The following is a 26029-nucleotide window of genomic DNA, read 5'->3' as shown; positions in this document are numbered from 1 at the left end:
TTTGGGGCACTTCCTCTAGGGCCATATTGTCGGCCCTGTGGTGAAAAGCCAAAGCAGCTCTATTGACCTCAAGAAAACTGCTCCAAATATATACTGATGACAAATGAGAACAAGGTTTAGCCACGGTCTGCTCCGTGCTAGCTGCTCTGTGCCAGCAGGTTTGACGCTGCTGAGATAATCTTTTGCTCGCCTTCGCACTCTGTGCGAGTCAGAAGATCTGACCTCACGATACCGCGCTGTAACAGGCTGCAACCTTTCTCAGGTAACCTCTGCAGCTCAACCTCGTAAGAGCCAGGAGCTACGCCTGAAATAAAGGCACTTTAGTCACAGAATGGCTTGGAAACGATCCTCTTGTTATGCCAGGCAAGAGAACTCAGGACAACATATGCGACTACTGGTCCCATAAATAATACAGGTAAGAGACAGCCAGTTCTGGGCCGCAGTGTCACCGTAACCCGGAACCGCCCGGCGCCGGGCTCCGCTGCGAGCGTGCCCGCCGGGAAGGACGAGCTCGGCCGCGGAGCGGCGGCGACTCCTCTCCTCCGCTTACCCCGGAGTGGGGCGGACGGGGACCCTGCCCGCCCGGGGCGGGGCCGGGCCAGGCCAGGCCGGGCCGGGCCGGGCCGGGCCGGCCCTGCCGCAGCCGCCGCCGGTCCCCTCCGGGCCGAGGCGACTGCGGCGGCGGGAGAGACGGGGCCGGGGCCGGGGCCGGGGCCGGGGCCGGCAGCCCCGCGTGGACCCCTGAGGCGGACCGGAGCGAGCCGGTCCGAGCCGAGCACTCACCGCGGCATCCCGCACGCGCCGCCCGCCTCTCCTCACGGCTCCCTGGGGCGGAGCCTGCCCGCGCCTGCGCAGAGGGCCCCGCCGCGCGCGCACCGCGCGGGGGTTCGGCCCGCCGGGCCGCTAGGGGGCGCGGCAGCGGAGGGCGCCGCGCCTCGCGCCCGCTCTGGCGGCGCCGGCACGCCCGGCCGCGCGGGGTGAGAGGTCGGAAAGATGGCGGCGGCCTTGGGGGAGGAGGTGCCGGACAACGAGGACTACTATGCGCTGCTCAACGTGCGGCGGGAGGTGGGCACGCGGCGGCGGCGGCGGCGGGGCCGAGCGGCGGGGCCGGGAGGGCCGTGACCCCGGTGCCCGGCGGGGCGGGCCGGGCCGCGAGCGCTGCGGGGCCCGGCGGGCGGGAGCGTCCTCGGGCCGGGGTGAGGCGGGCGCTGCCCGGGAGCGGGGGCTCGGCGGCGGGAAGGGGGCGGCGGGGGCCGGGCGGGGGGGTCTGAGGGAATTCTCCCCGCTCGGGGCTCTCGGAGCTCGGTCTGAGACTCACCCCCACCCACGCGTGTAACGTTCTCGTCTCCCCGGCTGCGGGCTCGTCCTCCTCCTCATGGGCGCTGCGTGGACTCTCCAAATGTTTCCAAATCGGCAACGCACACGTTTTTTTGCAAAACACCTCTGTCCTCGATTTCGTTTTTAAGAATAGGTTGGTGTTAATTGATGCAGTTTTGTTGCACTGGAACAGTTTGGAACTTAATGGGAGGCAACTACTTCTTTTATGGTAATAATTAGGCAAATCAACAAAGATCTGAATGTATAGCTGTGCTGTAGTTTGTTTCCTCAAATGCAATAGCGATATATATAGATCGATCAACCAATATATATACACACCTACCAACCTAAATGATTCTGTGATTCTATACTATATATATGTGCATATATATATATAAACAGATTTATGTATTTGAGCACGTTGGCCTACATGTTAACAATTTGAGCTGAAGAAGCCCTTACTGAGCTCCTACTACTGCGTATAACAGGAGCTCAAGGCTTGGATGCAGTTCAATCCGGATGGCTTTGAAAAAATTCTCTTTGGAGTTGATGTCAGCACCTGTGGTCTCCATGACGGTCTCCTGTGTCTCTTTTGTGGAAATCTTCTGCACTTGTGGAGGAAAAATGTGTGACAGTAGCTCTGTTTGCACGACTCTCTATTGCCATGCAGTAAAGTTTGCTCTTTTTGGAAAAATTTCTGTGCAACTCAAGCCTGAGTCTCGTTGCAAGCCAATGGGCCGTGCTTTTAGGTCACTCGACAGCTTGTGTAGTTCACCCTCCCGAATGCCAGCGGTGTGCAGATGTAAGAGGTTAAAAGAAAGAGGCAGGAACCGCACACACATTGCGAGTGCTTGGGAGATTAACAGCGAAGGCTTAATAGTTAACTTAGCCAGGCTTTCAGTTCTTCACTAGAGACCAGGAAATTCAGGTTTGATACAGCAGGGAGCTGGAAACTGAGTTAAAATGGTCTTTGAGGGAGTAATTCCGACTGAGAGTAGTAGTTGCTTTGTTAATTATGGCTTGCTAATTAAATTCAGTAGTACTATCCTGCGTAGCAGTGGAATGCAGTGAACTCGCATTTCTGTGTGCTGAGCCAGCTTCGTGTGATGTGGCAGCTGAGCTTAAAATAATAGTTAACCACTGGACTTTGCAGACCCGATGAGGAGAGTCAGCCCGACGAGCAGTGATTTTCGTGTGTGCGTGTATATAGATGTTTAATCTTTTATCGATTTCAATCCATTAAAAATGTGGTGGCATGTGTGAGACGTTAAATGAAGCCATTTAAACCCCAAAAAGGGAGACGGGACACCTTTTAATTTTGCCTGGAATTTTGGTAATAAAAATGTAACTTACATATGATTATTACTGACTTATGTATTTCATTGCAACTTGAAATGATGTCAGTATTTCTTTAGCAGTTTCTAAGAGGCTATTGCTCATGAAATATTGAACCAATGACCCGGGCTATTCAATGATGATGAAAGGCCCAATCTAACATTTTATTGAACATGGCATTTATGAAAAATGAAACTGCTCATTTCTATTATATAATCAATAGCACATTAAGCCATTTATCATTAATTTGATTAAAGAATGCCATTTTAGACCTATATGTTCCCCTGCCTTCTCAGTCGAGTTTAAATTCGATGTCCGAGAAAGCACAAGGCAGTAAAACAAAAGAGCTAATCAGTAGCTGCCTTTGCCTTCTTGGGGCCAGCAAATTTAGCAGGTCCCCTTTTGCTGTATCACTGCGAAACGTTACACGGAATAGTACACATGGGCAGACAAAACGTTTATTCTAAGCTATCCTCAAAATCGAACCGTTTTCTTGCTGCGGTACACAAATGCATTTCTTCGACAAAAACCCAGACTTTCGTTACCACAAGTTGGGAAAAGATGTTACTTTAAGAAACTAACTTTCAGGGCCTTTATTTCCATGGCGAAAGCTTGGAAACTGTGGAAGTTTCAGTCACTGAAGAGCATTAAGGGTAACCGGCAGTTGTGTCTTTAAATTCTGTTATTGAAAGTCATTTTCTGGATGCCCCTTTCTCGCTTGCTGGTGTTGCATTCCTGTCCGCTGTAACCCCGGGCTGTGACAACAGGTCCGGCATTTGCTTGGAGGAGGCCAGCAGGTTCCCTCGTGTTGTTTCAGTTATTTTACCCTGCATATTTCTCCAGGTGCAGAGAGGCGGCACCCTGCTCCCTGCGCCCCGGGAACCGATTCTTGCCTGGGCCGGTTGGTGCTCTGCACCACTGTGTGCTCCCTGTGCCTTTCGGGGACAGTCTGGTTGATTTTGGCCGCTGCACTTCTAACTAGGTGTTAACCGGCCTCCAAGGAGTAGGCAGCTGCTGCAGTGTAAGGACTCTTGCAGGAATGAGGTTAGGAACGGGAAGTTACCAGGGCTCTACAGCGTCAAAAAATAATATTGCCGTGAGGTTGTCTCCTGAGAGATAGTAATGGAAGGAGTGGGGTTTTTATTCCATTGATTCTGAAAGAGCCATCCCAAATCTGTTTCCACCACGTGTTTTTGGAACAAGGCCAGGTGCCGTCTAGAGTTCCAGAGGGGTTGTGGTAAAGAAAAGGGCTATTTTTTTTTTTTTTCTTCATGCATTTATTGACACGCTGTTCTTCTGGTTATCCATCTGCTGCAGGTCAGTGTGTTTTTGCAGGCAGACGATGCGCGTTCCTGCCTCCCAGCACAGCAGAGAGCCCTCGCTGTGCGGAAGCGGGGTGCTGGGGAGCACGGCAGTGAGGGGCGAATGTTAAACTGTAGCTTTGCATTACGTACCTTTACCCCTGTGGCAAGTCTCTGCTTTTTGATAGTTATAGTATTTACTTGGGAGTTTAAGATTGAAATACAAGTAGAATTTGATGGATTTAAGTGGTTTTTATCCTGAGGTGACTTTATTTTTCCTAGCTTTTCTGCATTGAATTGAGGAGACGGTAGTTGCCTAACAAAAATAATGTATGGACGCAGATTGTTTGGGTGTGTGTTTTGTTGGGGTTTTTTACTTAACTTTTTATACCTAGGTATACACTGATGAGCTGTTGCTGTCACTTGTTGCCCTATAAATAGCGTGGATAATACCGGTGTGCATAATTGAACACTTTATTAACTTCTGTAATGAAACAAAAGTCCATTCTTGATTTTGTGTAAGTAAAAATAGTGTAGTGTAATAGCTGATGGACATCTCTTTTAGGGCTGATCTTGGGAATGGTCTTTTTAAAATAGCATTGGCTGTACTTTAATTTGTTTTTACTGCTTTTCACAGGCCTCTCAGGAAGAGCTAAAAGCTGCCTACCGCCGGCTGTGTATGCTGTACCATCCAGACAAGCACAGAGACCCAGAGCTCAAAACGCAAGCTGAGCGGCTCTTTAACCTTGTTCACCAAGCTTATGAAGGTCAGTAGAAGTCTGAAGTTTGCAGAAACTGTTTTCAGGGGTTTTCTAGGAGGAGAGCTGTCTCTTCCTGCCTTTTGAAGAGGATATATATTATTACAAAGTAATAATTAAATTTGCCGATACTTAGTGATGCTTTCTTTCCTTTCTGTCCTGTAAATCAGAGGAGCAATGCAGCATAAATTCTGCAATGATCAAGATGTGGAGTTTCTGTCTTATTTCCTGCATGCTGTAAATAATCTTTTCGCTACTTCCCTTACTTCTGAAAAGACTCTCCCATAAGAGACTGAAGACTGAAAAACAGAAAGACAAATTCATATTTTACTTTTGAACTGATGCATCCTGAGTTTCTGTTCTCTGTTACCTGGTTGCAGTCTCTGTTGTTTTTCAGCAAGTTCTTCCATATGCTAAGACTGAGATAAAGACAATGGATTCATAGTGGTTTGAGTTTTTTTTCTCATCCAAGGATGCTGAAGACCTTTTAAAATATTCTGAATTAAGCCAACATTTAGCTAAATCCTGGTGTCACCATAGGTAATACATAGTGTAGCTGAGGCACAAGAAAGTGATTTGTTAGAATTAGCTTGCAGCGTTTTGGAAGTGTGATAAGAGGCACCTAGAATGCAAACGGATTGGAAGCTGCTAGGATTCTTCTGCATTAAAAAAACTGGTGCAGCAAACTGGGTACCTGGTCCTGTAGCCTAAAGAGAAACTAAAGCAAAATGATGAATAAATATTCCTCTGTTAAACCTCAAAGATGAGCTAAATTTTTTTTCTTATTCTCATGTTTTCTGAATAAGCATTTGTTTCTTCCAGTTGGACTTGAGTGTGGGTAGTGTCTTTTACGTTGTCCCTAGTTAGGCGTTAGGACATATGGAAGCTTTTGCTGGGGAGAACAGTGAAGGTCTTACATTGATGACATGGGGAATAAAAACTCAGGATGCTTCAATAATGTCATTTTAATGTGGTGAGTAGGTCTTACACTAAAGTCAGCTTTCCCTTTGAATTCCATGGCTTTGCTTGGCTCTGTGTTGCAATGTATATGTAAATTGTGGCTCGTTTAGTACCGAATGTGAGCGTAATATTTTGCAAGCAAAAATTTTGACATTTTGAAAATAAGCTACCCCACCTCCTGCCTATTTTCTCCCCCTCCTATTCCGTCTCTTAATATCACACAACAAAAGATTTACTTTATCAGAATTTATAAAAAGTAGTATCTGCCTGTGACATTTAGCAAGTTCAATAATCGAGTAGTTCAAATCAAAGCTCAATTACCAGTGTAAGCCTCTTTGTGCCTTAATAGACACACCCAGCTCCTTGGAGACTCATCAGTTCCTCCACAGTCAAAAGAAATACGTGATAATGATAAAGCTGATCCTGGAACCCTGTGGGAAAAATACTGATGATTTTTTATTTTTTTTTTAAGGAAGGGTATGGTATGAGGGATTATGCATTCAAATATGCCTTACATTTTAGAGAGTCTTCTTAATTCTATGTGCAGTCTTTTTCCAAAGTAACTGTTCTGCAGTCTCCTGGTGTATTCTATTTTCTCCGTTGCATTGGGTGACTTTTTGGGAGATTAAAATTCTACATGCAATTTTGCAATTACCCTGTAGTTGATGTTTGGCAAGGCCTGAACTGCCTCACAGAAATTGCTTTGTTGGTGCTTGGAATGTCCCACAAGTTTGGACTGGGTGGGAAAGGGTCAGTGGATGGGGATGGTGAGGCGGATGCGGGGCAGGGAGGGAAGCACCGAAGAGACAAGGGTAGGTGTCCTTCCTGCTCAGAAGGTTTCCAGGGACTGCTGTCGCTGGATTGCTAATAATCCCATTGATGGTTAGAGAGTTATGTCACCCTTCAGTCAAAGACAGCAATACTAAAAAATCCTGCTGCATATTCAGTTAGTCTGCATGCCTCTTTTCTGTTCTTTTCACTTTTTGATTTTAGAAGTAAGAGAAAAAAAAAAAAAGGAATTTGCTGGGGGGGAAAGTCAGTGTGTCCGGTTAATACAGCATGTGAAAAGGTTAAAGGGAGTTAATGAAAAAATTGGGTGCAACTGTAGAACAACGTGTTTCCAGGATCTGGGCTTGAATTCCAAATAAGACTAGTGTGTTGGTCTGAAATGCGAGGAGAAGACCAAAAACTGAGTTCTCTCCTCTCTTTTGATTCAACTTGCAGTGCTTAGTGATCCACAGACCAGAGCCATCTATGACATATATGGGAGGAGAGGACTGGAAATGGAAGGATGGGAGGTGAGAGAAATTTAGCGCGTTATGGCCTGTGGAATTGACTAAACCCACATTTATCTGACATTCTGGTTGTATCGAGCTGCACTGACACCTTGATGGTAATAAACGCCTGTTTGTTTGTTTGAAGGCATCCTTGTTTAGTTATTTCTGTCTCTCTTTGTCCCTGCTGAAACACCATGATGGATTTTCAGAGAATACTTAGGTTTTTTACTTGACAAGAGAACAATAAACCTGACATTCAGAGTTCCCTAATAGGATATTACCGTGACAGGCAACATCTTTGTCTGAGACAAATGCGTCGTTATTGTCCATCTAGTCTCATCTTTTTCATCTGAAACTTTTTTTTCAGCATCAACTAGCCTCTGAGTTTGAAATTACTTTTCCTTTCTCTGCTTTTTGGGGTTGGTGTTTTTTTCTTTGTTCAGTTTTTATGGGCTTTCAAAGAGAACTTGCCCATTCATGGCTTTCCTGTTAAGTCCCCTTGCTAGCCTCTGCCAGTCTTAGTTGATTGCACTATGCTGCTTCCTGGAGAATCACGTTGTATTGGGTCAGGTCAGTACCAAGTTAGTAGCAAGAAATGTGGAGCAGTAGCAGCACGTAACAGACATTTTTGAGCTGCTTGTGACAGACGTGATCTGATTTTGAAAAGCCCAATCCTTTCTATCCATACCAAGAGCCATGCCTGTTTCCCTGAGACATGTAAGGTAAACAGATGGGAATCAGCATAGCCTAAAATCACAAAACTCTTGCTTAATCAGTTTACTTCAGGCCAGGCACTTTCAGTTGTTTTCCTTTTCGTGTCTGCGCCTAGTAGAGAAGTTAATGTATAGCTCTTGCTGCAGTATCTTGTACTCGTGGTCTGAGAGCTACTTGCCCTGGTTTTGTCAAGGGCATAGAAATAACAAGACCATTTTCCCTGCTCTAAAAGCATGGGGTTTTCTCTCATGCCTGCCATTTGATCCGGCCCAGGTGTTTGCGTCCAAACTCTTGAGTATAGAAATTCGTGCAGCGTGGCTTACAGCAGCAGCAGGGCCAACGTGTTAGTGCGTACCAGGTCAGTGGGCCACCGTCCCATCAGCAGTGCAATACCCTGAACATCCTCTTTCCGGTAATCTTTTGGTTTTAATTTCTTTTTGAGCAGGTTGTGGAAAGGAAGAGAACTCCAGCGGAAATCAGGGAAGAATTTGAGCGTTTGCAGAGAGAGAGGGAAGAGAGAAGACTGCAGCAGCGAACTAATCCAAAGGTAAGCAAAGACTTCATCCCGGTCTCAAGAGTGAATCTGTAAGTTATTACGAATACGCAAGGTGTGATGAGCCTAGATGAAGGGCCATGGTAAATAGCCCCTTAGGTATTTAACGCTTAATGAGTTACTGTTCCTATTTTGAATATGCAGTTTGTCTGGATGATGTAGGGAAAGCTGCTAATTCTTTGACCAGTAATCCTCTGTTGAAAGTTCTCTCTTTTTTTATGCTGAAACATGTAGGAGCAAAATATCTCTTTCAGCAATTTCAAGGAAACAGACCTAACACTGAAATGTTTATGATCTCTTTCCAAGTATTCCAAATAAAATGAAACTCCCTGCGGTTACCTGACAGGTTTTCCCTTCGACACTGCTGTAATGTCACAACAATGTGGGGAGATATTCAAACGCAGCTTCGAAACCAATGAAAAATGTGAGGCAGGTACCAAACCAGCTGGGTAGCAGAACTCTTCCGGCTGCAGCACAGCGAGCAAAATCAACCTGAACAGGATTGGGGTCTTGCCAGTTCCACAGTTAGTGTCTGTTGTAGGAAAGCTCAATTGCGTGCTCAGGAGGAGGATCATCGAGTATTCGGTTCCCATCTCTCAGTCTGTCTGAGCAGCCATAAACTGACAGTAAACGACCCACCTCGCAGCTGAGTCTTGGCTCTTCAGAGCTGATCAAGAATACCGTGTTGGGGATGATGTTCTTGTGGTAGCGTTGGGATGGCAGGGAGAGGTGGAAATGACGACGCACCGCTGCTTCCTCTGTCACCTGCTGCAACTGGAGTACTCCGGTAGTTGAGAAGGCGAATGGCCTTGCTGGCTCTTGGCTTGATAAGTATGCTAGGCAAACCCAGGTTTTGTCCGGATTGGCACTGAGTGAGGTTCCAAAGCTTGTTGAGTCACAAAAATCGTGGTTCTTGTGCAGTGAATAACGTTATCCAAGAGCTGCATCTACGCTTACCAAATGTATTTGTACTTTAGTTTACCTGTATCTATCAGATCACCAGGCTGTTGTGGATAGCGCACAGATACTAAGAACTTGTTTGTACTGGGAGGGTAAATAAGCACGAGTGTCAGCTGACAACAGGAGGGATTTCTGGATGCCACAAAACAGGCAAGTGGAACTGTCTCTGCTGGAGACGAGGGTGACCGGGGTCAGAAGGGTGTTCTCGGAGAAGGGCATGGTTATCTCCACCTCGTGCTTCTCTGTGACTTTAGGAATTTGACATTTTATCTGGGCGCCTCGCCGTGGCTGCGAGCAGTAAAAAGCAGAGCTGCATTGTGAGCCTCAGCCTGTGTCCTGTGATAAAATTAGCCATCTGGGTGTTTACAGCAATTGCTGACTGGCAGCCTATAGAAATGTCTCTCCAGGCAGTGTTCCTGTGGAATTAGGTAGCGCAGCTGTGATCATTTCATACACGAACACAAGTTATTTTAAAATTTCCAACATTTTGTTAGTTCTATAAAACAGTTCCAGCAAAATAAAGCATTTTCACCAGAAATGTTGAGCAATAACCAGATGTAGGCAATTTGGCAGGTTTCGAATTGAGTCTATTATTTGCTTTTAGAGCTTTGTTTTTGCTTTCAAAGACATGCAGAAGGGTTGAAAAGTTCATTACTTGATTTGAGAAGAACAGCTTCCTGTTAGGAGAAATTAAATCCTGTTATTTTCCTGCTGTGGAAGGTCAACATCTAAGAAATGCAGGTCCCTGAAGGCTTAGTCTTGCACAGCTTCCATATGTCACCTTCCAGAAGGTAAATCGCTAGGAAGAAAAACGAGGAGGGAGTATATTCTTCTCTGGCACACCTCTTTATTCTGTCAGTGAAGTCTGGTTTGTATTTGCAGGATGGCAAATAAAGGTGATTTTAAAAGATGACCCCAGATAACAACTCTGATGGTTTGCAGTGCCGTTCCCTGTGCTTTGCAACGTGTTGCGTGCGTGCGCCACTGGCTTCAGAGCTTCGCTTCGCAGCCTTTTCCCTGCTGCTCGCTCTTTGGGGAGGGCTTTCTCATTTCCAAGGGTCTGAGCAGGTGGCCGATGGGGCGTGGGGAGCAGCGCGGTCCCCTCTATTATCCGGTGGCATAGGTGGTGCTGTCATTCTCTGGGAATATTTTTAACTTTACCATCTGCTGCTTTTCCTGTGTTCGCGCCTGAGCCAGTTTCCTTGCCAGGATCTATAGACCTCTGAGGGTGACTTCACCTGCTCGGCGGGAGGTAAAATGCGCGGAGTCCACCGCTCCCTTCAGCGAGAGGCCGCTGAATAGAAGATCCGCCGAGGAGCCAGGGAGGGACAGAGACGCCCTTTTCCTCGTAATGGGTCTTGTGGATTTTCATGGATAGGTTCAGGCGTTTTCCTTTTTTTATTGGGAGGGATATTTGTTTTAAAATCCGTAGATGTGAAAAAGAAAGTCATAAGATTTTGAGTACGATTGAAAGATTTCAGGAGTGTGTGTGGACCTTGTTGCATCTTTACAAAGAGTACGAGCATTGTGGTATGACCGTAGTACAGTAAGATGGTTTTTAGTGTGGTTTTTTTAGTGCAAATTCTTGAAAAAACTTTACTGCCACTTATATTCCAGTCTGAGTTGAAAACACACAATTTTCTGTCTTCTTGCCATTCAAATTCAGCACGCTTATTACTCAGCATGATATCCCTTGTTTAAAAATGTTTAACTTGGAAATTAAAGTTGCAGTCTGGCAAAGGTTCTGTGCTGACTGTGGCGCTCCACGTGGAAAGCCTTTCTTTCCATCCTGTCTCTGTTACGAAGGATCTTGGGTTTTACGCTTCCTTGAAGAGCATCAGGGAAAAATGGAAATAGTTCTCTCTCTTGTTAAAATAAATGCTCACCTGTATTTAGACATATTTTATCATCCACTCTGGAGTGCATTTGCTGGAATTTCATTGAGTGGAGTTGGCATTTTCTGTTTCTCTTTGGCTGTTCTACTCCATGTCTCCCGAGGGCTGGAGAGCAGCACAGGGCTGCGCCGCTTCCCGGCGGTTGGCGGTCTTGCCTCGCTTCACTCCTATTTTGGCCTTGTTTCAAGGAAGAGCACAACGTAGGAGAGGACTGAAACCGAAGAAGCTGTCACGTCTGGAGAGCAGGTCGCTTGAAGGTGACTTTGCAGATGGTTCCTGAAAAGTAGCCTTCTGCATAAAGGGCAGGAGCTCATCCTTGGTGCTGCCACAAACAGAAGGATGAGCGTGACCGCTTTGAAATTCTCCAGCCTTCCAGAGTCATCTGTGAACAGCTGGGGCACAGCCCCTGGCCCAGAGTGCTCCTGGAAATAATCACACCTTCTTGTGTTAAAATATTTATCCAATTTTTGCCGTGTAAGGAATCAGAAAATAAACATTGAGAAGAGGCTGGGAATCTCCACAGCAAATAAATAGTTGGGAGCCAAACCAGAGAGAAGTTTTGAGTCCTGACAAACTCTGCGATTCTCCCTATGTTTGTGGTTCAGCATTTGATTCGAGTGGAGTGAGCAAGGAAGAGCGCTCATTCGGATTGAAATAAGAAATTATTCCATCCGTACTTGGACTCTGAGTGGTTTTTGTACCTACCAGGCTATTGAGTTTATTTATACAAATTGCTCAGAGTTCATTCTGTGCTGGTGCACAGAGGAGGAGTTTTTATTGCCACTGGTACATTTTATGTGAGCTGGAATACTGCTTAATAGGTCTATAGGGGAGGTTTCCAAAGCCTCTGGAAGTTATATGACCCAGACAAGGATCTAATTGTGCCCTTTTCAAATAAACCCACTCTTGCAGTCCGTCTGAGTGAGCACAGCAGCAGGTACCCAGACTATTTAGCTGTGGCCTAGTTTTTTGTAGGAATAAGTTTTTCTATAGTCTGAGAAGGGAAATATTTACCACTGACTAAAAGTCTATCTTTGTCAAGCTTTTCCTCTGATTACAAAATAGAAACTAAGAAAAAGAAAACAAAGTTTTTGACCAACGAGGTCAGTTGCAAATGCATGATGCGCCTCAAAACTAAGTTGTTTCAGATAACTCATAAGAAGAAAGCATTTAGAGGATTTCTGGCCAAGTTCCATTGAAGAAAATAAATTTCTAGAATATACTATTTAAACTTTTAATAGTTGTGGAGAGTCAGTTGTGGGGGAAGAAAAAACCTGCTGTGTAAAAGTGTTCTACATACTTCTGTAATGTGTCACAATAGAAAAATTACCTACTAGTCTTACAAGTTGCATTCCTGCTGAAAAACTGTCTTTTATCCAGTTTATTTTATGATTTATATTGCTGGTTTAGAATATTGTAATCATTCATTTTTGTTTGTCTTGAATGCATAAGAAATGCGTTTTAGAGTGGAAAAGGTAATTGCAGAAAAAGAAAAAACTTTCTAAAAATGTAATCGTATACAAGGACGGTTTAGCCATTTGGCCTATAAATGCTGGATGTTTGTTAATGCTAAGTACTTCTTTCACTTGTCATTCCTTAGGGAACAATTAGTGTTGGAATAGATGCCACTGACCTCTTTGATCGTTACGACGAAGAATACGAAGATGTGCCTGGGAGCAGCTTTCCCCAGATTGAGATAAACAAAATGCACATATCGCAGTCCATTGAGGTAAGGAGGGCAGACGCTGCTGGTGTGGAGCAGCGCCCGAGCTAATGAGGTGCTGCAGCGCAAAGCAACCCAAAATGAGACACTGCTCAGGGGGTTCTCGTCTTGATTTATGGAAGGAGGCGATTACCAGCACGGGTGGGAAGAGGAAGCTCAGTTCCAGCAGGGCAGCGTGTTGACTGTACAGCGTGTGTACAGTCTAATTCTAACCTAGACGTGAGATGGATTTGCTGCTCAGGGTCAGGACTTCAAGGTGGTACATTAAAGATGTCACAAATATCTGGTACTGTAAGAAATATCTCACTTTTTGCCATACTGGATCTTTGACTACAAAATTTAGAGCAAGTGTCTGGTTCAAAGGCCTGGGCTTAGGGGATGGGGAGGAGTCAACTGGAGTGTTACCTGTCTCTCTGCGCTTACACTCTGCAATCGTGATTATGTCCTTGCAGAATATGCATTAAATGTGTGAGTTGGGATCAGAATAATTGGTAACAATATATTAATTTTTCAGGCACCACTGACTGCCACAGACACAGCGATACTGTCTGGTAACCTTTCCACCCAGAACGGGAATGGAGGTGGGTCGATCAATCTTGCTCTGAGACGAGTGACATCTGCCAAGGGATGGGGAGAGGTAAGAGTGCTAGCTGTTACACATTTTTTATATCCACTTTATTTCAGGCTGCTTGGATTCGTTACCCACTGTTTATTTTCTTTAGGGAATATCAGCTCTGTTTCATCTCTTATTTTGTATGTTCTGTAGAATGTAAAAAAAGAAATTCTCAAAGGAATTTTGGAAAAAAAGAATGCCAAACCTTTTTTTTCTTAGTTGTTTCCCCTTTCCATTTGGCTGTGCATTTTGGACTTCACTTACGCTGGCAGAATTGTTACTTGTTGTCTCCAGGGCCTTTGCAATTTCGCTGACACCTCCCAGGTGCCTTCCGGAGGCTGTGAGCGTGCACCGTGGGCAGCGTGGTAGTTTGCCTTCTCTTCAGAAACTGTTCTGTTCACAAGGGAAGAAGTTCTGGGGGAAAATAGTTTGGCTCCCAGGAGCTATGACCTAAGTAGCCTCACTAGACCGGTGGTGTTGAGATGCTGTAGCTGGCCGGTGGTTGCTTTCCGCACCTTCCTTTTTGCATGCTAGCTGCTGCTAACCTGTTTCCTCAGCTTGTGAGAAATGTGAGTTTTCCTCTCATTTGAGAATTCATACGCTGGAGGCATTTGATTTGCATTAGGATTTTGTAATATTGATAATGCGGAGCTTGTGGATATTGTCATGTGTCAGTTGACTAAAAAAGTTTAAAAAAATCCACGTAATGAACTAACTTGGGAGATGCAGATGTAGTAGGAACTGCTTTTGCGGGCTTTGTCATGAACAGAGTCGGGTCTAAGAACTGCTTCCATTAATGAGACTGAACAGCACCAGATAAACACTGAATAGCAGTGCTGGAAGTCACCCGGGCTGGTGGCTGAAGCAACAGGCGTGTTTCGCAGCCGCTGAGGTGGTGCAGCAGCAGAGCTGGTGGCAGCATTGCCGCAGTGGAGGGGTTTCCTCCGTTTGCACTGGAGCGGCCAGAGCAGGTGCTTGTAGGAGCAGCAGCCTGTAGAACTACGAAACCGGTTGTTTTACTCGTGAGGACCCTACTCGGTGAGACACCTCTTACTCTGAATGCAAAGCCTGCAGAAAAGAGGATGCTGAAATACATGGTGAATGTTACTCAGATGAGTAAGATGTCTGTAATGTCAGTGATGCTGGTGAAGTACTTTGTCACTGTTGCAAAAGATGTGTTCTTCTAACAATTTGGCATTGTGCATTTAAACAGCTGGAGTTTGGAGCAGGAGACCTTCAGGGACCTCTCTTCGGTCTGAAGATATTCCGTAATCTTACACCAAGATGGTAAATATTAGAAAAATGGTCTAGTGGTTAATATTCTGCACAAAGGAATGAAACGGCTTGAATTTATGGTAAATAAAATAAATTAAATAAATAATTAAATAAAATACACAATGGTTTGTAAAATATCATACAATTCAGAATGACGTGAGTGGCTTTCTGCAAACTAATGATGAGGGAAAACTCAAGAGATTGTGCTGTCTGATCATTGTGAAGTATAGCACGTAAATAAACTCCCTGGTGTTTTAGTCTCAGCATCTGCGGCTCTTCTGGGACTTCCATGTGTGAGACACAGTTTCTGACAGCAAAAGAGGAGATGATATGTCATATTTTAGGGAAGTAATGCCAAATTTGCCACTGGCATGCTGTCTGTTTACAAATGAATAGAGGTCTCGGGTTGTGATTGAAGACATATGTTAGAGCATCGTAGGTTCCAGTGTAGACTTCCTTCTTTTTATATTTTCTAACTTAGTAAATATACCATTCCTCAGAGCTTATACTGGGGTCTTGTTCCCTGTAGAATCCTTTAATGCTGGTTTTTGGAGCTGATGCTTGAGGATTATTAAATAGCAGGGCTGTCTTCTAGCAGCCAAGTGTTCTGCCTCTCCAGAAGACCAGGACTTTATCTGCCGCGGGCGAGAAGGGTGAAGGCTGGAGGGCAGCCTGCTGCGTTGGCTGCAGCATTATGGCACAGACCAATAAACTAGGACATGAGCCCGCACTTCTGGGCAGAGCTGTAGTCAGTACAGTCTACATTAGTTTGGAGTTTTTCCTGAAACCCTCAGACGTCATGCTCTTTGCAGGATAGTGTGTGTGAAGAGGAGTCTGAGGCCATCTGGGAGCCTGTGTTTTATCGCTGATGATTTCCTTATTTCTCCTAGTTTCATCACTACAAACTGTGCCCTGCAGTTTTCATCCCGTGGGGTCCGCCCAGGCCTCACCACAGTCCTCGCCCGCAACCTCGACAAGAACACGATGGGCTACTTACAGTGGCGGTGGGGCATCCAGTCAGCCATGAACACTAGTATTGTCCGGGATACAAAAACCAGCCATTTCACCGTGGCGTTACAGGTGAGAGTCCTCTTGCTGTACGCAGGAGACGGTGATACCATCCCATAGGAGAGAAGTGTCTCGGTTTTTCTGTCCCAGCGGTGTTTTGGCTTGGGACTAGAGAATAATGCAGCAGTTGGTACTGTCTCATATGAACACGTAACGTAGGTAACCAGCTGCTTTTGGCAGAGCACAACACTTTTCACCCAACATTGTGATATCTAATGTGGATCAGCTCAGATTAGGGTCAGGATGCACAGCACAGCCTGCAGAGATTGCAGGCTGTGACGAGTAAGTGGCATGCGTTGCTGTTTTCTGTGCCACTTAAAGGATAAGAAAGGAAATTTGGGGGAACATTCAGTGGTGGCCAAGGGTACGTTTTCATACATTTGTGCCTCTTGTATTTCAGCTGGGAATCCCCCATTCTTTCATGATGGTCAGTTATCAGCATAAGTTTCAGGACGAAGATCAAACTAGAGTCAAAGGTTCTCTCAAGTAAGTGTGCAAGAGAAAATTCACATTGCTCATGGCCTGGAGAATCTAGTATCTGCTGTCTTAGGCCTCCAGGTTCCACACAAATCCAATGCTGCTGTGGTCTTTGGGAGTCTGCTTTTCATTAATTAAGTCTAGTAACCACTGAAATGAATGTTGTGGAGGCTTAGCTCTGTGTGCCTCTTTGGATAAGTGGGACTTAAAATTACCTGTGTGATACCTTTATATCATCACCAATAAGAAAATGAGAAGTTCTTGTAGCCTGTTTAGTATTTTACAAGATGGAAAGCCTAATCTCATCTTGTAGAATCTCCCAGTAGCCGACGTCTGCTGCACACAGATGTATTTCCGTGTTTTATTTGTTGGGGAATTACAGGATTCAGTAAAGAGAAATTCAAGACTCTTCCTTGTCTTACCAGTATTTGGTTCTGTCGTTCTAGGGCAGGTTTCTTCGGGACCATTGTGGAGTACGGAGCAGAGAGGAAGATTTCCAGACACAGCATTTTAGGAGCCACTGTCAGTGTTGGTGTTCCCCAAGGAGTGTCTTTGAAAATCAAGTCAGTTCAAGATTACAACTCTAGATTGCAGAGGCTGGCTATAACCTGCATTATTCTATTTCCAATATTCAGGTGGGAAGGTCCCAATCTTAGGGCAGTACAGGTATATCGATATATCACTATGAAAGGTTGCAGCTGCCCCCACCTCTAATGCACGTGGTGCCCATCGGAAGCAATGTGTGCCTTCTGCTGGTGTTACTCTGAGCCTGAGTCACCTCTTTCAGGACTAATGTGGGTGTGCATCAAAATACTCTGAAAATACAGCTTAAAGTAAGGTTTGCAGTATTATGGTAAGTGGATGCAAGATTTCCGAAAATATTATTAATAGAAATGTATTTAATTGCATTCCGTTTTTATAACACTGTACACAATAATATAATTGAATTAGTGAGTTATTGTTAACCAATACAGGTGATTCTACTGTTAATAAGATGCAGTTCACAAAGCGGACAGAGCTCTTCAAGGGTTCATATACTGGAGTCATTTTTAATTGGTGCCAGCAGAGGGCGTGCCAGAGAGACCACTGTCCCAAGAAAACTAATGTTTTCTAAAATAAATATTTTATAAGCGTCAGAAAAATATTAATGTCCTCCTTCCTTGAAGGCACATGCCAATGTTGTGAACATAGACCTTCTCTGTAAGCATTTTTTTTTCTCTTTATGATGGTTTTGGTCCCTTTCCCTGGGTAAATTAATGACCAAATAAATTCTTTTAAGATTGAAAAACCACTTTAGAATGGTCAGGTACTCTCACAAGAGATGTCTGCTACATAAAAGTCTGGCTGTGGGTGGTGTCAGCTCTCCGTCTTACCATTGTCTTGTTTCATTTTATCAGATTCTCACCTTTGTGAGCTCATCATTCATCTCTCCTTTGGTTCAGCAGTTGTTCAGCAGCATACACTGCTGCTAAGTGCACTTAATCAAGCACATTAAACACTGCATTTCCTCTCACCTGTCGCTCTGTTCTTTTTTTGTTCCAGGTTGAATAGGGCTAGCCAGACCTACTTCTTCCCTGTCCACCTAACAGATCAGCTGCTTCCCAGTGCCGTGTTCTATGCCACCGTGGGACCTCTAGTTATCTACTTTGCCATGCACAGGCTAATCATCAAACCCTACCTCAGGGCACAAAAGGAGAGGTGAGCTGGCAAGACTGTTTTAAATTCAGAGCTGGGAAGTCCCACTGAGGTGCTTCTGGGAGCCTGGTGCAAAGGCTGAGGCACCAGCTGAGGCACCGTGGTTCACTGTACCATCCGTGCTACTGAGGTCTGGAAGCCTACTGAAATACCATGAAAGGTGGGGAAAAACCTTAAAACTGAGCTCATTTGTGTGAGGTTGTGGGTCAGCTGTAATTGGGGTGGGTAAGAAGACACCTGCCACTTTGTGGCTGCATCCCATCCCCTGCGTAGACCTGACGTGATGTTCACTTCTCTGTGCCAGAGAGCTGGAGAAGCAGAGGGAGAATACAGCCAGCGACATCCTTCAGAAGAAGCAGGAAGCTGAAGCTGCAGTAAGTCTTTCCCGTAACTAATCCCCCTTGGTTAAAGGAAGCTGTTTTCACTCTGGGCTTTTCTCTTTTGGGCACAGTATGTCGTGGTTTTGGCCGGATTGGCCAGTCAGAATGACAGATGGCCCTCCCTCCCCCTCTCTCCGAAGAGAGGAGAGGAAGAGATAAAGAGATTTACAAGTTTAGAAAAAGAACTAAACTACTTTAATGAAAATAATAATAAATAAGGAAATAATAAATAATAATAAAATTAAAAAAAGTATACAATATATACAAAACCATATCCAGCTCCCAGGATGACAATGGCATCACCAGCAGGCACAGGGAAAGTCCCAGACTGGAGTAAGCGACAGACAGGAGCTGAATTCAGGATCTGGAGTCAGGAGTGCTCGGATTGGGATCAAAGGTAGACGAACAGACAGGGTCCTCCTCAGACGTCGGCCAGTGAAGTGAGAGAGTTGGCCTTTTGATCCCTCAGCTTTTATACCGAGCGTGATGCATATGGGATGGAATACCCTGTTGGGTCAATTTTGTGTCACCTGTCCCGTCTGCTCCTCCCCACAGGTGGGACCCCTCTACGCTTCTCCGCTTCCAACCCTCCAACGGGGCAAACAGCGAAGTTAGCTGACCTTGGTTGTTATAGCAATAAGTCTAAGCAAGAGCCTCTGTGCATACCATTCCTTGGTACAATCAGGTCTTATCACTCTGAGAGCGAACAGTTTCTCAACAACGTGCTGTTAGTTTCCGAGTCTAGTCAGTTAGAAGAGGCCCAGCTAAAAAGTAAAATTACAAAACAGAAAATTGGTTCTGTTTTACCTCAAACCAGGACACAGTACCTGACACTGCTTGATTTTTGCTCTGCCCCTTGTATTGTGACAGGTCCGGTTAATGCAAGAGTCTGTCCGGAGGATAATTGAAGCGGAGGAAGCCAGAATGGGTAAAGATTAAAGCACCGTTTACTTGCTCCATAAATTTGGAGAGAGGAAGCAACAATGCAAAGGCTGGGGGGCTGATGGGGAGAAATGCAAGGTATCACTTCTTCATTTCCCCCCCTAACGAAGCGGGGTGTAATTGCTGGTGTGTGTGTAGTGGGGAGGTTCCATGATGATTTGGCTTGTGGTGCCTGAGCTTGGTAGGGATCCCCTGAATATTATCGTGGGACATGCTGTGAGGTGGATCAACAGGCTGAGGATAATAGTCTGGATTCACCTCCTCGCAAAAGAGAGGTGTGTGTGTAAATATGTGCCAAAGTTGAAGTCTGAAGTTTAGGTTTCACTGGTCTCTAGCTTACAAAGCTTGCTCCCGGATCGTTGTTGTGGTTTAACCCCAGCCAGCAACTGGGACCACGCAGCCTCCCACTCACACCGTCCCCCCTGCCCCCGAAGAGCGGGGAGAGAAGGAGGGGAAAGGGTAAAAAAAGAACCTCATAAAAACTCATGGGTTGAGATAAAGACAATTTAATAGAACAGTAACAGAAAAGGAAAATAATAATGGTAAAATAATATACAAGACACAAGTCACTCTCACCACCCGGCTGAAAGCAAGAGAAAATGCAGGGATGGTCTTTTTGTCAGTGTCTGCCCAGCTGTCGGTGGGAAGCCTTTCATCACATCTGTGATTTCCTGTGAAATGCAGGTTTGATTGTAGTGAACGCCTGGTATGGGAAGTTTGTTAATGACAACAGCCGGAAGAATGAGAAGGTGAAAGTAATAGATGTGACGGTGCCCCTGCAGTGCTTGGTGAAAGACTCTAAACTCATCCTTACAGAGGCATCCAAGGTACGTAGCTGTTCTGTCAAAGCCCCGACTGGAGAGCTCAAATGAGTGACTCAGAATTTCGAATGAACCGTATGGTGTCCTACTGGGGGACTTCTCCAGCGTGCGTGAAGCTAGTGACTCCAGATCAATGTACAGAAGCCATTTACATACCAAGTGTTATGAACCTCCAGGAACTTCTGTTTTTCTGGGCATTTCCAGTGCCAAAGAAACAGCGTCTGTGTGTTTGCAGCGTGTGACTGTGTGTTAGAGGCTCTGGGACTGTACCTAGAAACTTCCCACCCCCCTGATTCACTCTTTTCTGCATTTAGAACTTGCTACTGGGGAGGCAATTCCTGAGCTTCTTGTCTCATCGCATTGGCAACAAAACTCCTCTTTTTTTAATGACACCTCGTTCTGGCACTAATAAATATTTTTGGTCAGTTGAAGAGCTGTGAAAGTTCATTCCCTGATGCTCATTCTGTCCTTCTCTGGTTCAAGGCTGGGCTGCCGGGTTTCTACGACCCCTGCGTGGGTGAGGAGAAGAGTTTGAAAGTACTTTATCAGTTCCGAGGAGTTCTGCACCAGGTGATGTCGGCTGACAATGAGGCCCTTAGGATACCAAAGCAATGTAAGTAGCAAGGACCGCCCTGCTGCTTCCTGCAGGAACCAGTAAAGGGTTGCTTCAGCTCTGCGTGGTGAAGCGCACAGAACTGGGGTTCTGGGGTTCAGAACTGGGAGTACTGAAATGGACTGACCACGATATGCCTCTGGAGTGTGACCTAAAAGAGCTCAGCAGCACCACTGCAGCTGTTCATACCATCTAACCTTATGTATCTAACTGGAGGCAGAAGCAGAGGCCTCCCACAGCTGCTGGTGTCCCTGCCGGGCAATTCCCAGCATTGGATTGCCCTTTGAGGACTGAATTGAATGTATGAAGGCGAGGTGGAGGCCTGAGCCAGATTTATTCCTTATCCCCATTTCTCTATCTGCCAGAACATTTTCTCTGCCAGAATAATTTTGTGAAATCCGCTAGTGACAAGTTTTACTGGTACCCGTGTAGGTCTGGGGAGTTGGCTAACGGGCACAAACCTCGTGTTTACACTCTAGACCAGCTCCCTGGCTCAATCTAAGCAGCATATTCAACTGGTAAAGTTTCCATAGGTATGTTGGAGGTGTAAATGAATCATGTTTAATTAGCAGCCAGAAATGTTCCTCTCTGTCCCTGGTGCGGTGGTAAGTTCAAGCTGTGATGTGTCTCATCTGACAGAAGTGGCATGTATCCGTTTGTTCTCATCCGACAGCTCACAGAATCGATGCAGATGGCTAATCTGGTGAGAGTCTGCACCTCTGTTACGGTACCTGGGTCAACGGAAACTACAAAACCTTCCCCCGGACGCTACAAGTTTGAACAGAGACGTTTTTATTTTTACTCTTCTATAGCAGGTGGTGTCCTACCAGTTATGTTAGGAGACAAAGTGAGAGAACCTGCTTCTACAGGTGGCTCCAAGGCAATACTTCTCTGAATTATGGCTCAGTAACCAATAAAGCAACGTGACTCTGAATGCGCAGTGCTTTCTGCTGAGGTTGTGCGAGCGGGCACTGAGCACCACCCACCACGCAGCCCAGTCTTTGCTGCTGCCATTTGGCCACAGTCCGTTTGTGCGGTCTCATGCGTATCTTCTTGCACGGAGCAGGGAAGAAGACCTGTTCTCACTTCTCAACATCCTTCCTGGGGTAGGTAACATACCTTTTCCTGCTCCTGAGGAGAGGTTAAGTTCTCTGGCCACCTCCTGGAAGGCCTCTGTGTAAATCCTTTTGTTGGAAAGAGGACAGAGATTGTTTTCCATCTCAAATCTGTATTTGAAATGTACTTGTTAAGAACAAGTATGTTTGGAATTAAGTTCTTTGCCTTTTGTAGTAACACGGACCTCTTCAGAATGAATCCATCCAGCTGCTCACTTCAGACACTGCTATTCCAGACAAGGACGTGGGGTTTAATAGTCTTATTAATTCTTCTGCAACCTAGAACCATGTACTATCAAGGTTTTCAAGGAGAGAGGAAAGCAAATGGGGGAGAAGGACAGCAGTTCGTTTCATTTGATTCTGATGAGGCAACTGTCTTTTCCCATCTAATTTATTTCTAGGAAAAAGAGGAATGTAGTTTATACAAGTAAATCAGACCAGAGTGAGGACAGATGCCAAGTGGGTAAAGAGCTGAAAACGTAAAATTCAGCTGCCCCTTCTAAAAAGCATCAATTATGACATAAATCCATTGGATTACTCTTGCAAAGAAGCCATGCCAGTGACTTACCAGGAAAAAGGGCAGTCCTGTTGTAGTGACACAGCAGATGGAAACGGCAGCCTTACAGTATCTACTACACACTGCATACGTCAACACTACCCCGTCTTTTTCATAGAGAAAAGGAATAACAGTGGCTGTTTCTCAGTCACAGTTCTGCTCTTGGTGAGTCCCAGAACAGCCTTCATTGCTTACACGTGAGAGACAGAGGGGAAAACCCAACTGTACCTTGGCAGCACAGTGTTGCTTTTGACAACAACTGCCATGAATCATTTCCTGACGCGTACCTGGCCCCTTTTTCTGTGCAACGGTGGTTCTCTTTGCTCGAGTCCTTGTAACGGGAGAATTAGGTTTCCAAAAGCAGACTTATTTGAGCCAGTCTGAAAGAGATGCCCCGACGCTAAAAAACAAGTGGATACAATGAAGGGGTGTTCGCTTGTTTTTATTAAAAACAAAACAAAACTCTTCATTTGTGACCAGTTAGCTCCTGGTGCAGGATTTTATTCCACTTGCTGTTGGGATTGAACAGATTCAATGTTCAGAACACTTGCTGTGTTCTGTTGATCTGAAATTAAATGTAAAACGTGCAATAAATTATATTCAGCTGAAAAATAGCCCATGGTCCCTTTGCATCTGTAGGACACTCTTGAAAATAAACTCCTGAAAAGCAAGGGCTGCAAGTTTTGTAAATGTAACTGCACCCTCTGTCACATCCTGCCTATTGACCTCTTTGGATCACGTTATCTGCAACGAGTTGGACCGGGCAGAAATCTCCACCAGGAATTCCTTGTCCGTGCCTTGTCACTGCATGAAGCGTCTGGTCAGGAGTAAGGGCCGGTCTGGAGTGACTCGGATATGGCAAAACACTCCCAGGAGGAGAATTAAGTTTTGCATAAGCAAGTGCAAAATAGTGACAACATGTTTACTGCTAATTACAAAGCAGAATTTTACCATAGGCCTGTATCTAGCAGGGCAGTGACACTGAGGAGTGATCTAATGAAAAAAGTTTGTGCAATGAAACAATTCTCCTCGTTTCTGACAACTTCCTGAGACAGTTCCTGCTCTCGTGAAAGTGTTTTCTTGCATATTGTCTACACTAAAATGTGGAGAAATAGCAGTGTGATTCTAAAAACTGCTTCAGTACTCCAAGATATCCCGTGGTATTGCTACACTTGACAGATAACGTTTCTGAGAGGCAGAGTGCGTTGTTCCTGCTCCAGCTGTTAAAACCTGTAACGGGGTGGCATCTTTGGGTGCAAACTTTAAAATGCCATAGGAACATGAGGTGACACGTCCGTCTCTAATTGACCCAGCAAATGCTTAAAATACCTTAATAGGGATCTGGGAACCTGTGCTGGTCTTTTCAGCCAGAGCCTTTAAACTGGAAGTTCTTGAGGTGGAGATACAGGTTTAGGATTTACTTTTTGGAGTCTTCCCTTGTTTTCCTGTGTGTGCTCTCGTCTTTGACAGCCACGTCCCAGGGTGGCCCAGCCAGTGAAAGGCGACAAGGAGCCACAGCCCCAGGCCCCAGTTCTGCTGTGAAAGCCGTCCAGCCCCCGTCCCGTGCAACTCGGGCAGCGCGTTCGTACCTGAGGACGGCTCGGCCGCATGGCCAGGGCTTGGCGGCAGGCGGGTGCTCTCCCCGGTCACAGCTGTGTTCTCAGAGATCGGGCTCCGTTCTCCTGCCTTCCCCCCTGCGCTGTCTCCCCACAGCACTTCGGAATTAACCTTCTCTCTAACCGCAAAGAAATCTGTGCGAGGGGCAGATGAACATTAACTTTGTACTTTGAACACTTGAATTTGCAACTCTCGTTAAAGTAAAATCCCTCATGATTAATACTGACACAGGCCTTGCCCCGTTCCCTGGCTAAACATCATAAAAAGTATATAGCTTGTTTTTTCCTGCCAGATCGGCCCGCCAAAGGTTCAGACTCTTGCTTTTCTCCTTTCAAGTGCTGCGAGTGCCCTTCCCCATCCGTGAGGCTGCTGCAGCAGGTTCTTCTCTGCAGTAGTTAATGCTCCAGCTCCATTTTTGCTTCCCTGCAGCATCTGTCCTTGTCGAGGGTTGCTGAATGGTGTCCGCTCCCTGTCCTGTCATCTCCTCCCTCAGAGCCAGGTGTTGGGTTGGTCTCTCCTGCTGAATACCTACTCTCGTCCTTACTTTCTATCAGTGCAAAGTTTTAAAGACACTGTAAGAATAGCCCCACTTAAAAAACCGCTGCTTTCACCACCACCATTTCTGCGCTGGGAGAAGCTGCCATTTTACAGCTACAACTCCTCGGGGACTTCTATTGATCACTATATAAAACACAAAACTACGAACAGAATTAAAATAGAAGCTGTAAGCAGCCAGAGCTTAGCTTCTAATATTGTCCAGCACCATTTCCAGAGATGCAAGCTGTCTTTTAAGTTTGCCGAGGTGTCAAGGCTTCTGCTTTGAATGCAGCGCCTTCAGGATCATGGCACGAACAGGAGCTGAGGGGTGGCACCAGCATCCCTTTGGTGGTTTGGGGTCCTCAGTGCCACCCAGGGGTGGGAGGGCAGGAACTCCCCTTTGGCGCAGCTCACAGAGGGTTTAAAGGGGGTTTTTGGATCTGGCTGAGCAGGCCTGGTGTTTCCAAGGCTGCAGTGCCCAGTCCTGCAGGGATCAGGCTCTCAGGCAGGCGGGACAGACATGGGGCCACCTTGGCCAGCAGTCTCACCTGCCGTGATTCACCCTGCCGCGCGCCTGGCCTCTTCACACCGAGCCTGCCTTTCAGGCACTCTCCACCAAGGACCCCAGCCCTCCCCTGGGACCCGTGCCAGCCTCCACACCTTTCCGCAGGTCCCCGTCAGTGAGCCCGGTGCAGCGGCCCATCTGCCTTCGGCCACTCCGGGCTCCGGCATCACCTGCCCACATCGCTCCCCCCTACCCCGTGCTTGTCCCTGCGCCAGGAACGGGACCCATCACAATTTACCTTACAGCAGAGGCTGGGCAAGGAGCAACTGCTGCAAAGAGAGGTGGGGATACCTGCCAGCACATGGAAGGTGCGTTTGCAGCACTTCTATCCGCACCTGACTTTGCGCATCCTGTAGGGAAGAGCACGTGAAGCATCAAGTCTTGCTGCCACCTGGCACAACTGCTTTACACACCAGTAAATCATAACAGCCGACTCCTGAATTCAGAATAAAACAAAATCATTGTTCACTTGTTTCACATTTAAGAAAAAAAACATGTTTCATTAAAACAGTTTTAATGAAAAAATAAAGTTCTGAATTAAACTATAATTATACATGGCTGAAAGTGATGAACTAAAAGAATGGAGATGTTACTTTTTTTTTGTTTCTCTCTCTGCTGATATTGTAACGTGCTGGACTTGTCGGACACCATCTATTTGGATAAATCTGAAAAGGTAACAGAACAAGAGTCAGTCACGCTGATTAGTATCGAACCTCTGTGAAAAAGAGCCAGTTCGCTTGGCAGTTTGCCATTTCTCCCATAAAAGCTTCAGGGAACACGCTGCACGGAGGTCCAGTTGAATTGCAGACACGCTGTAAACTCAGAGATACAAATTCCAGAGCAGGTCCAACCCTTACGCAGCTTGCGACTGGGATCTTCCAAAGTTTGCAGAGTGAAATGGCAGCATTTGAGAACTTTGGTTATTTTTCTGGCTGCAAAGGACAGTCAGGCAGCCATCAGGG

The 26029-nt window shown here is 45.9% G+C and overlaps 2 protein-coding genes across 6 annotated transcripts in view; one reads left to right on the top strand and one right to left on the bottom strand.

Annotated features, from left to right (window-relative positions):
• CAMTA1 (calmodulin binding transcription activator 1) overlaps positions 1 to 877 on the bottom strand; it is a 296378-nt gene extending 295501 nt beyond the window's left edge. For all 4 annotated transcript variants that reach the window (XM_074560717.1, XM_074560719.1, XM_074560718.1 and 1 more), the window contains exon 1: positions 784 to 877. The gene's annotated coding sequence lies outside the window, so the exon portion shown is untranslated. The remainder of the gene's footprint in view (positions 1 to 783) is intronic.
• Positions 878 to 912: 35 nt separating this feature from the next.
• Positions 913 to 21611, top strand: DNAJC11 (DnaJ heat shock protein family (Hsp40) member C11). Of its 2 annotated transcripts, XM_074560714.1 has the most exons (16): positions 913 to 1065; positions 4591 to 4720; positions 6896 to 6969; positions 8108 to 8209; positions 12671 to 12799; positions 13308 to 13430; positions 14620 to 14693; positions 15572 to 15761; positions 16150 to 16235; positions 16673 to 16789; positions 17769 to 17924; positions 18226 to 18295; positions 19172 to 19229; positions 19928 to 20070; positions 20548 to 20677; positions 21351 to 21611. In XM_074560714.1, the coding sequence occupies exons 1-16, from the start codon at positions 994 to 996 to the stop codon at positions 21374 to 21376; spliced, it is 1680 nt and encodes a 559-aa protein (XP_074416815.1). In that variant the 5' UTR covers positions 913 to 993; the 3' UTR covers positions 21377 to 21611. The 2 variants fall into 2 exon arrangements, with proteins under 2 accessions (XP_074416815.1, XP_074416816.1); XM_074560715.1 differs by lacking the exon at positions 6896 to 6969 and having other exon boundaries at positions 967 to 1065.
• Positions 21612 to 26029: the final 4418 nt, after the last annotated feature.

This window comes from Larus michahellis, chromosome 16, assembly GCF_964199755.1.
Source record: "Larus michahellis chromosome 16, bLarMic1.1, whole genome shotgun sequence".
Classification (NCBI taxonomy): Eukaryota; Metazoa; Chordata; class Aves; order Charadriiformes; family Laridae; genus Larus; species Larus michahellis.
This window is presented reverse-complemented; position numbering and strand designations above follow the sequence as displayed.